This window comes from Macaca nemestrina, chromosome 9 (genome assembly GCF_043159975.1).
Source record: "Macaca nemestrina isolate mMacNem1 chromosome 9, mMacNem.hap1, whole genome shotgun sequence".
NCBI classification, from domain to species: domain Eukaryota; kingdom Metazoa; phylum Chordata; class Mammalia; order Primates; family Cercopithecidae; genus Macaca; species Macaca nemestrina.
The window spans coordinates 143,254,144-143,265,429 of record NC_092133.1 but is presented as its reverse complement, the minus strand read 5'-3'; the positions used below and the strand labels follow the sequence as shown (position 1 = coordinate 143,265,429).

Below are 11,286 nucleotides of genomic sequence, written 5' to 3'. Positions count from 1 at the left end.
TCACCACCGCCCGGGATCAGAGTGGGGGGCGTCACCCGCTCTACACCCAGAGCCCGGGCACGCCCCGCACGCGCGGCTCCCTCCTCCTCGGCGGGGCTCGCCGCGACCCCGGACGCCCAGACTCCCGGATCCCCTCGACCCTCCGGACTCCTAAGCCCCGCATCCCCCAAATCCCAAGACCCCCCTCGAACCCTGGTCCAGGGCGGGTGGCTGGGGGCCTGAACCCGCTCCAGAAACCCGCAGGGCAGTCTGTCGGAAGCCTCTTCTTTACCCAGCATGAATTTAGTCTCCGCGCGCCCCCTAAAACCCAGGCGTCCTCTCCCCCGCGCCCTCGCTCCCGGGGCCCTCACACACTCTCCGCGGCGGACCTCCAGGCCGGGCGGGTGCGCTGTGCGACGCCGAAAGCGCCATAGAGCACGCAAGACACGTTTGGCTCCCGGAGGTGACGTACAGCAAGCGCCCGACGGCGGAAGTTCCTCCTGCTCCCGACGGCGGAAGTTCCGGGAGTGCCCAGTACCCGCGTGCATACGGCAGCCGGCATGGCGCACTACAACTTCAAGAAAATTACGGTGGTGCCGTCCGCCAAGGTAGGTGGCTCCGGGAGGGCCACTGCTACTTTCGCCTTCTCATTAGCGGGGTCTCAGGGGAGGGTCCGGGCCTGTAGCCGTGGGAGAGCGGTCGCCTTCCGCTCGCCCACCACCCGCTCCCGGGCCCGACCTGCCGGACGCGTACTCGAGATCATTTCCCCTCCCCCAGCAGAATCCGGGGTCCACCAGAGATCAGATCCCCCAGAGACCCGGGTCCACCTGAGACCGGGGTCCACCCAGAGACTGAGGGCCCCCAGAGATCGGGGTCCACCCAGAGTAGGGTTCCCTGGAGGGGCTCCGGGTGACGAGGTGGGCGAGTGGAGGGGACCCCAACATGTGAGGGAGGAAGCACTCCGTGGTCCGTGATGAGCCTTCAGATTCTGGATTTGGCGTAGCCCCCTCCCCTCTCAGGAATCCTCGGTTCGTTGCTATCGTGATTTAACATTTCTTAATTTTTAAGTCATTCTCTTTCACTGTTAGATTTGGGAACCCCTGTTCTTTTTAGACCATAGTAGGCCCAGACTAAATTTTTACAGCGTTGGTTAGTGTGGCAAGAATGAGTCAACAAGTGTTAAGTGTTAGAATTTTTTTTTTTTTTTTCCCCCGAGACAGAGTTTTCCGCTTTTGTTTCCCAGGCTGGAGCGCCATCAAGGCTCACTGCAACCTCCACCTCCCGGGTTCAAGCGATTCTCCTGCCTCAGCCTCCCGAGTAACAGGGATTACAGGCGTGCGCCACCACGCACGGCTAATTTTTGTGTTATTAGTAGAGACGGGGTTTCACCACGTTGGCCAAGCTGGCCTCGAACTCCTGATCCCAGGTCTCCCAGGGAGATCCCAGGGAGTTCGAGATCCCTCGAACTCCCGCTCCGGCCTCCCAAAGTGCTGGAATTACTGGCGTGAGCCACCACACCCGGCCCTGGTATTACGACTTTTAAGAAGTCATGTTTTTATGTAGTGAACATTCGATTTGGGTCGCAATTACAGAGATATTGACGGGCAACTCGAGCCTCTCAGGGACTGCTGCACGAGAGGGAGTTACTGAAGTCCCAGCAGAGTGACTGTTTTCCTCTCATCAGTGTCTCCTTTTCTTCACGTCTTAACAACGGAATGAGCTTGCCTTGGAAAGCTTTGTGGGAGTCTCGTATTTTACCTTCATAGCAATAATTGTTTCCCCACTTCTCTCCATTTCTCATTTCTTCCTGACAATTGTTCTGACACATCTCTTGATAGATTGTAGTATTTTCTTTCTTTCTTTCTTTTTGAGATGCAGTCTCGCTCTGTTGCCCAGGTTGGAGTGCAGTGGTGGATCTCATCTCACTGCAGCCTCCGCCTCCCAGATTCAAGTGATTCTCCTGCCTCAGCCTCCTGAGTAGCTGGGATTACAGGTGCAGGCCACCAGGCCTGGCTAATTTTTGTATTTTCAGTAGGATGGAGTTTCACCATGTTGGCCAGGCTGGTCTTGAACTCCTGATCTCAAGTGATCCACTTGCCTCAGCCTCCCAAAGTGTTGGGATTACAGGCATGAGCTACCGCGCCCGGCCAGATTGTAGTATTTTCGAGTGCAGGAATCATGTCTTATTTGTATTTTTGGTCAGCCATCTCTCAAGTTTGTTGAAGGAATTTGCTCTTTGGATTACATGAACTTTGTTCATGTTATTGACTTATGTGGAGAACTTTAGGATATGTTAGTACACCATCCATCTTCTGTGGAATGAGATTTGTATTTTTAGAGAACAGATGAGTTTACTTACCTAAAAAATGGGTGATGGTAATTGTTTGGTGATTGGAAGTTAAAAAAAAAAATCACATCAGGAAAGTGTGTGGTATTCAGTTCATTCTAGAAGCTGTTAAGTGAGTGCCTGTCCTATGCATTGGGTACTGTGTTACAAAAATGCATTAGATAAAATACCTGCCTCTTTGGAAGTCGTTGTCAAGAGGGGTAAGTCGAGGCCGGCGCGGTGGCTCATGCCTGTAATCCCAGCACTTTGGGAGGCTGAGGCGGGCAGAGCACAAGGTCAGGAGATCGAGACCATCTTGGCTAACACGGTGAAACCCCGTCTCTACTAAAAATACAAAAAAATTAGCTGAGCGTGGTGGCAGGCACCTGTAGTCCCAGCTGCTGGGGAGGCTGAGGCAGGAAAGTGGCGTGAATCCAGGAGGCGGAGCTTGCAGTGAGCGGAGATTGTGCTGCCACTGCACTTTGGCCTGGGCGACAGAGCAAGACTGTGTCTCAAACAAAACAAAACAAAACAAAACAAAATAAAAAAGGGTAAGTGGCATCATGAATGACCATACTAGAAATGAAACATTGTTATCATGGAGGACCCACATGGATTGGGAGAGAAGAGTGCGGTTAGCTGTGGTAAGTTGGAGAGTCAGGGGCAATCTTATGAAGTAGGTAACCTTTGAAGTGGTCCCCCTTCAGGATGTGTGAACGCCATTAGGTGCAGAAAAATGTAGGGAAGATCTTCTGTAGGCCCAGAGGGAAGACCGTGTGTGCCCCTCATAGTACATGGAAGACTGTTGTGACCACCTGTTTACTTGTCTCACTTGTAGACCCAGAGGGGAGACGGTGCGTGCCCCTCATAGTATAATACTTGGCAGACTGTGTTGTGCCTACGTGTTTACTTCTGTCACTGGACCCTGAATTCCGTGAAGGAAGGGACAGTATCTTGTTCATTATCTTCAGCACCCAAGTATCCTTAACAACCTTTGTTTGAAATAATATTGAGTTAATCAAATTGTTGAATTAATCAAAGTGTTCAAGAAAAAAGATCCAAGTAATTTTGTGTGACTAGATACACTGGATTGAGGAATCCTGGGAATTGGATCCTTATTAAAGAGAAGTGCTGACTCTTTGCACTGGGCAACTCATGCAAAAATCCTTCATCTCCTCAAGTAGTTCCCTTCCATGCTCTTAGGAAATTATGAAGTGGATTTTAGTTTTACCTGTTATTTTATCTACTTTCAAAGTCAAAGATATGCATAAAGAAATGGGAGGATTGTTTCTTTTTCTCAACTATTTTTTCTAATTTATGATTTGAGTTCTCTGATTACTTAAGTTTCAAAGGTTCTTAGGTGTTTGGAAATTAAGATAGCATCAAGAAAGTGTGGCGTAAAATTTATCTTAGCAGCCGTGTGTTTGAAGATGAACAAGGTTGTACATAAAATGTTTAGTTAGAGTAAATTTTTGTAATTTAAAATATGTAGTACTGTAATTAGTGTTTTAAGAAGGTTTCAAATAAGTGGATCAAAAGTAGACACTTTTGATGTAATTATGTTTTATTTTCTTTAATTGCAGGACTTTATTGACCTGACATTGTCGAAGACTCAACGAAAGACTCCAACTGTTATTCATAAACATTACCAAATTCATCGCATTAGACATTTTTACATGAGAAAAGTCAAATTTACTCAACAGAATTACCATGATAGACTTTCACAAATTCTAACAGATTTCCCTAAATTGGATGTAAGTGACTTGGGGGACTTCTGTGGTTATGTAAATATGAGCCTTCAGAGAATCAGTGTTTAACCAGTTTGGTGTACTCATTTGACAGAAAAGGAAACAAAGTAAATTACTTAGATTACTCAATAAGTTAGTGGCAAATAACTAATTTGTTGAATTAATAAAAGTGGGAACAGAATATGGGTTTTTTGATTCCCTAGTATTCTTTCCTCCAACTAAACCCCATCTAAGGAGGCCCGAAGCTCTCTTCTCAGGCTTTCTGTGTAACCCCTGGGCTTGCAGGTGCCAACCCAAGTGGTAATGATAGCTGTGGGTTATGAATGCAGAAGCTGACAGCTCACTGGTTGTTTGGGCTTCATCTCCTGCACCCTCTTTCCAAGGGTTTTATTCCTCTGGGCTCAGCTTGGGTAAGTGGTGTAAACTCCACCACTGTTTGTGATCTTGTTGCTTCATCAGCTGATGACAGTTCAGCACTGACTGTTTTCTTCTTTGGCAAGAAGAGATCACGTGGGAGCTGTGACTTTTGAATGAAGCCAGAAACCTTGAGCTCCTTTCACTGCTGCACATTGCAGTTTGCCTGTTTTGCCTGTTTTATTTCTTTTTTTTTTTTTTTTTTTTTTTTTTTTTTTGAGGCTGAGTCTCACTCTATCGCCCAGGCTGGAGTACAGTGGCGTGATCTCAGCCTGCTGCAGCCTCTGCCTCCTGAATTCAAGCAATTCTTGTGCCTCAGTCTCCTGCGTAGCTGGGATTACAGGCGCATAGCACCACGCCTTGCTAATTTTTGTATTTTTAGTAGAGACGGGGTTTCACCATGTTGGCCAGGGTGGTCTTGAACTCCTGACCTCAAGTGATCTACCTGCTTCAGCCTCCCAAAGTGCTGGGATTATAGGCGTGAGCCACCACGCCCGGCCTGCCTGTTTCTTTAGCTGTAGAAAAGTAAGAGCAGTGTCTGCTTGGCAGGCACTGCTGACAAAGCCTCATGACACCACGCATGGGGTAATGTGGTTGCAAGGTTATTTGAGGTTGTGAAGGGTGCGGGGATCAGCAGTATAGTCTCAAAGCCTAAATCCGCCATTGCCCCACAATAGTCGCTGAAGGCAGATGTAAGCAGAGGGAAACATTTGGCTTCTGTGACAGTACTTCATATTTAAACAAGTAATAATGGCTTTTTTTTTTTAAGCCGGGGTCTTGCTCTGTTGCCCAGGCTGAAGTGCAGTGGCACGACCTTGGCTCACTGCAACCTCCACCTCCCGGGTTCAAGCGATTCTCCTGCCTCAGCCTCCCATGTAGCTGGGATTACAGGTGCCTGCCACTATGCCTGGCTAATTTTTGTATTTTTAGTTGAGACAGGGTTTCACCATGTTGGCCAGGCTGGTCTCAAACTCCCGACCTCAGGTGATCCGCCTGCCTTGGCCTCCCAAAGGCGTGAGCCACCACACCCAGCCAATAATGGCTTATTTTTAAAATACAGAAGTACTTAAAATAAAATGCAAAAATTCTTGCTAGAGGACAGACACTTAGGTTGCATCTGTCTAGGATTTGACACAGTTGCTCAGTAGATGTTTGTTGAATGAGTGAATGGTTTCTTGGGAAAGGTCAGGTACTAGAGAGTACCTGGGGGTGAAGAAAGTGATTAAGAATATGTTTCGATTTTTTTTTTTTTTTTTGAGACGGAGTCTTGCCCTGTTGCCCAGGCTGGAGTACAATGGCATGATCTCAGCTCACTGCAACCTCCACCTCCCAGGTTTGAGCAATTCTGCCGCCTCAGCCTCCCTAGTAGCTGGGATTACAGGCATGTGCCACTATGCCCGGCTAATTTTTGTGGGTTTTTTTTTAGTAGAAACGGGGTTTCTCCATGTTGGCCAGGCTGGTCTCGAATTCCTGACCTCAGGTGATCCGCCTGCCTCGGCCTCCCAAAGTTTTGGGATTACAGGCATGAGCCACACTGCGCCTGGCCAAGAATGAGATTATTCTTAACTGATTTGATATTAGGAAACACTTGATTTTAGCAAACAACATATTTTGATCTACTTAGTATCAGATTTTTGTGGTTCTTTTTAAGAAGTTTTATCTTTTTCATCCTCAGTGTTATAGCCATCAGAGGTAGGAGAGTTCAAATGTATTAACATTCTATTACTTCTTTCAAAGCCAGGACTGGTTATCTGAGAACAGCTTCAGAGTGGAGGGTTAGTGGAGGGTTAGACACTAAGTCGTCATTCACTGAGTGCTTATTGTCTGTCAGGTACTGTTCTGAGCACTAGGAATCCAGAAGTGGTAAAGGTTCATGATCTCATTCTGGTGGAGAAAAGACAGTAAACAGCGTGTCAGATGAATGCAGTGAAGCCATGGAAGGGAGTAGGGAGTATCTGTGTGGGGAGAGAGAGTCAGCCCTGTAGTCAGAGAAGCAGCAGGTGCAGGAGACCCAGGAGGTGGGGCGGGGTGGGGAGGTGAACACTGGGACATGGAATTGGAGGTGGTAGTCAAGGGTTGGGTTTATATGCACTGGCAAGATCTTGGAAGAGAATGTAGGAAGAAGGGTGCTGTGGGGAGCATGAATGTTTCGGGTAGAGCTGTGAGCACGAGCCAGCACAGGACTTAGAGGGGGCAGACTCTTTACCTGGAAGCTGTGAGGAGAATGCTGCAGGCAGGATGCGTGGCCAGCCCCCAGTGCTTCAAGAGGTCTGTGAGATTTTAAAAACTGAGAATTGGTCGTTGGGAGGTCCTTGGTGAGCTTGTAGGCTGTTTAGAAGGAGTGGTGGACACAGAATTCTGGTGAGAGTGGGTTCAAGAGAGGGAGGAGAAAAGAGGAGAGACACAGGACCTCCTGGGGGCAAAGAGAAGGAACAGGAAGGATTTGGGGGCCACGGGAGTTTTTAATTTTTTTCCTAAAGATTGGGAAATAACGGCAAATTTTTAGGCTGATGGGAATAGTCCGGTGGAGGAAAGAATTTCTGGCGCTGAGTTCCTGAGCAGCAGGAAGGGCATATGCAGGGCCGGGGGCTGGCCATTGCGGGGTCCTACAGCTCCACCACTGCGCTGGGAGCGAGGTGGGTGCAAGCCGTGACCATTGGCGCCCGTATCCCTTCTGATGCTTGTTTTCTCAGAGGACTAAATAGACAGGGCCCCTGGCCAGGAGAGGGAACTGAGGAGGAGACACTGTGGGCTTGAAGGGAGAGGGAAAGAAATTGTTCTTCAAGTGGTACTTCTAGGGATGAGAAACTGCCGGCCTAAAGTGACCATGGTGTGCTTTTTTTGTTTGTTACAGGATATTCATCCATTCTATGCTGATTTGATGAATATTCTCTACGACAAGGATCATTACAAGTTGGCTCTGGGGCAAATAAATATTGCCAAAAATTTAGTGGACAAGTAAGGTACTTTTTTACTGTAGTGTCTTTTAAGTTATCAAAAGTGGGGGAAAAAAACTAGTGCTTTTTGTTTTTTACAGTGTTGCTAAAGATTACGTGCGACTGATGAAGTACGGCGACTCTCTCTACCGCTGCAAACAGCTGAAGCGCGCGGCCCTGGGACGGATGTGCACGGTGATCAAGAGGCAGAAGCAGAGTTTGGAGTATTTGGAGCAAGGTGCTTGTCACACATCTGCAGGAACCGCATTAGTGTCCTGCTGAGAGGATGCGTCCTTGTTGAGGACTTGAGATGTCTGTTTTTGTTGTATTTTGGAGATGACCGGGTCAGTTATTTTTCCTAGCTTTACCTATGAGAAACAGTAATAGGCTGGTTTTTATTGAAAAAGTGGTAGCACATATAATACTTAGAAATCAACAGCACTGGTAAGAAAATTTATGTATTTCATATTTAATAGGTAAGGCATAGACAAAAAATCATGAGGAAGTACTGAAAAGTATAAAAAATAAGATGGCTCATAGTTTATTATTGACTTTTTTATTTTTAAAAATACTTTTATTTAATAGGACTTTCTGAATTAACGTAGTAGGATTCTATTGAAACAATTACTTGCCTATTTATTTGTGTGTATTCTTACATGACAAATTATTTTGACTCATTTGGTTTTCATATCCCTCCTGCATCTTGCAAATCATTTTAAACAAAATTTATGATACGTGGACGCTTTGCAGGTGCTTTCCTACAGATCTGTGTGGTCTTCGTGATGGCCCAAGGGATGCCACCCTGGAGCCATGTGTCTTACAGATGAGGTGGCAGAATGGCAGTAACCCATGTGTAGCCAGAACGGCATGGCATGCAGGCTTCAAAGTACACTGTTTCCCTAATGTCATCTTGCTAATGAGAATCATCTGGACACTTCCAGAGATGCTGTTGGCCCCACTTTTCACCTAATGAGTTAAAACATGGGCTTAGAAGGGCTGAGGAATATGATTCTTACTAGAGCCAAACTTGGGAAATAACTATTGAATATACTATATATATACAGTTACTCTCTGCAACTATTTTCTCCATCACTTTTGCATTACAAAAGTTGGAGTAAGATTAATATCACCACAGGCCTGGACTGTAACTAAGTTGAAAAGAAAATTGAAAGCAAATCTTACACTTTGAGTTTCTTAATTTTTTAATTTGAACTTTTCATATTTTCACAGTGCGTCAGCATTTATCCCGTTTGCCAACCATTGATCCAAATACCAGGACTCTGCTTTTGTGTGGGTACCCAAATGTTGGGAAGTCCAGTTTCATCAATAAGGTTGGTCTGTTTTTTATCGTAAAGCAAATAAGCTGACGATTTTAGGTCAGCGTTACTGTATTCTGACTGCGTGGGATTCAGGATGGCCTTGGTAATAATTCTGGCCTCTGAGTTGGTCCTTGAGTAAACACTGCCCTGGTCTGCAGGAGGCCCCAGTGCCTGAGCACACCTGAGTTCCTCTTGGAGAGGATTGACCTTGTCTGTATCTACATTTATGTTACTATTACAGAAGCATTACTTTTTGTTCTTGTGTGTGTCCGGTGACTTCTAAGGAATTTGAGGCATGTACGTGCATTTCTGTTGGCAAGTGGAGAGGTTTTCTTGGGTGGTGGTGGCCTGTCCTGGAACGGCTATGCCAGGGGGGCTCTGGTGGCAGGTGACACTCGCCCAGCTGAGGTCCTCCCGTCTGCGGCTGCTTCTGGGTGATCTGTTACCTTGGTTGCTGTGTCAGCTTTCACATGAAATCATACATGGTCCAGTAGAGGGACGGTGCCGAGTCGCTCTTTCCCTGGGTGAGCTCACTGACTAGGATTTGAGCGTAACATTTAAGAGACTCGGTCATTTGGTTCTTCAGGAAAATTTGGCTGAGTTTGAGGGACCCAGGAAGAGGCAAAGCAACATTTGAAATGTGAATTTACAACCAGCAGCAGCTCATGTGCCCAGAAAATTTATGACTTACTCGGTGCCAAGATCACTTTATTTTTCATTTTAAAAATTCTTTCTTTTTGTTGAAACTTTTTCTTCTGCTTTTTGAGACAGGGTCTTGCTCTGTCACCCAGGCTGAAGTGCAGTGGTGCAGACTTGGCTCGCTGCAGCCTCAACCTCCTGGGCCCAAACAATCCTCTCACCCCAGCCACCCAAGTAGCTGGGACCACAGGTGCACGCCATCACACCTGTTTAGTTTTTTTATTTTTTGTGGAGACGGAGTCTCACTGTGTTCCCAGGCTGATCTCAAACTCCCACGCTCAAGCCATCCTCCTGCCACAGCCTCCTGAAGTGCTGGGATTACAGGCATGAACGACTCCACCCTCCTTAAGATCACTTTTGCTTTAAAATCGATTTGTAAGTTTTGTTTTGTCTATAGGTTGCTGTGACGTGGTGACCAGCAAAGCTCTGCAGGGTCCTTGCTGATGTTTCAAATGCTTGTCAGCTGTGAACCTGCCACAGTGAGCCAGTGCTCTGGGGCCGATTTGGTGGCTGCTGGACCAGGTGGCTTTTTAAATTGCAGTTTAATTCAGCAAAATGAAAATTTCAACTCCTCAGTCACATGAGCCACATATTGAAGGCTGGTTAGCAGTGCGTGACTGGTGGCCCCATTTGGACAGTGCAGACGGAACATTCCTGTCATCATAAAGAGCTCTGAGGGCGTTGCAGGCGGTGGGGCAGGACGTGGGAGGGTGAGGGGAGCTGGTGGCTGTCCTCCAGATGCCGGCCCTCACGCTGTCCTCGTGCCCCAGTCCTTGGCCTGGTGGTGTGAAGGAAGAGGTACCAGGCTCCTGTTTTGATGCAGTCTTATTGTGTGAGGTTTCTTCTATGGTTTTTTACTACCCAAAATTAGTCTTGTTAAAACACACAGATGCCCTGTGTACACAGAGGAAATGAGGCGATTCCGAAAGTTCTCACTGTTGTTTCAGGTGACGAGAGCAGACGTGGATGTCCAGCCCTACGCGTTCACTACCAAGTCTCTGTTTGTTGGGCACATGGATTATAAGTATCTACGTTGGCAGGTAAGAGTCTTGTCTTTATTTTTATGTATTTATTTATTTTGAGATGGAGTATCACTCTTGTTACCCAGGCTGGAGTGCAGTGGCATGATCTTGGCCCACTGCCACCTTTGCCTCCGAGGTTCAAGTGATTCTCCTGCCTCAGCCTCTCGAGTAGCAGGGATTGATTACAGGTGCGCACCACCATGACGGGCTAATTTTTGTGTTTTTTTTAGTACAGAGGGGGTTTCACCATGTTGGCCAGGCCGGTCTTGAACTCCTGACTTAAGGTGATCTGCCCACCTTGGCCTTCCAAAGTGCTAGGATTACAGGTGTGAGTCACGCGCACCTGGTGAGAGTCTTGTCTTTAAACAGAAAAAATATATTGGTTTATCTAGGGTAATCAAGAACTTGAAATTTCATCATCATAAGAAAAACTCATCTGAGCTCTGGGGATGCATAAGAACAGGTCACATGTCTCTGATATAATTCAGGGGAGGCAGCCAGCTGCTAGTGTGGATTTCTGCATTTTGTTAACATAAAATGAAATTCTCTTTGTGTCATTTCTAACTCTGTTATCAGAAATGGCATATATATAGTTTAAAAGCATGAAGCAGGCCGGGCATGGTGGTTCACGCCTGTAATCCCAACACTTTGGGAGGCCAAGGCAGGTGGATAACCTGAGGTCAGAATTTCAAGATCGGCCTGGCCAACATGGCGAAACCCCGTCTCTTCTAAAAATACAAAAATTAGCTGGGCGTGGTGGTGGGCACCTGTAATCCCAGCTACTTGGAAGGCTGAGGCAGGAGAATCACTTGAACCTGGAAGGCAGAGGTTGCAGTGAGCCGA

The 11,286-nt window shown here is 46.9% G+C and overlaps 1 protein-coding gene across 4 annotated transcripts in view; it reads left to right on the top strand.

Annotated features, from left to right (window-relative positions):
• The first annotated feature begins 474 nt into the window (after positions 1 to 474).
• LOC105490812 (GTP binding protein 4) overlaps positions 475 to 11,286 on the top strand; it is a 30,530-nt gene continuing 19,718 nt past the window's right edge. For 2 of the 4 annotated variants that reach the window (XM_011756718.3, XM_011756717.3), the window contains exons 1-6: positions 475 to 587; positions 3,889 to 4,059; positions 7,322 to 7,425; positions 7,505 to 7,641; positions 8,634 to 8,734; positions 10,369 to 10,461. In XM_011756718.3, the coding sequence (XP_011755020.1) occupies positions 540 to 587; positions 3,889 to 4,059; positions 7,322 to 7,425; positions 7,505 to 7,641; positions 8,634 to 8,734; positions 10,369 to 10,461 (654 nt within the window). In that variant the 5' untranslated portion in view covers positions 475 to 539. Of the gene's footprint in view, positions 588 to 806; positions 1,008 to 3,888; positions 4,060 to 7,321; positions 7,426 to 7,504; positions 7,642 to 8,633; positions 8,735 to 10,368; positions 10,462 to 11,286 lie in introns of those variants that run through there. The other 2 variants (XM_011756719.2, XM_011756720.2) reach the window with 2 other exon arrangements.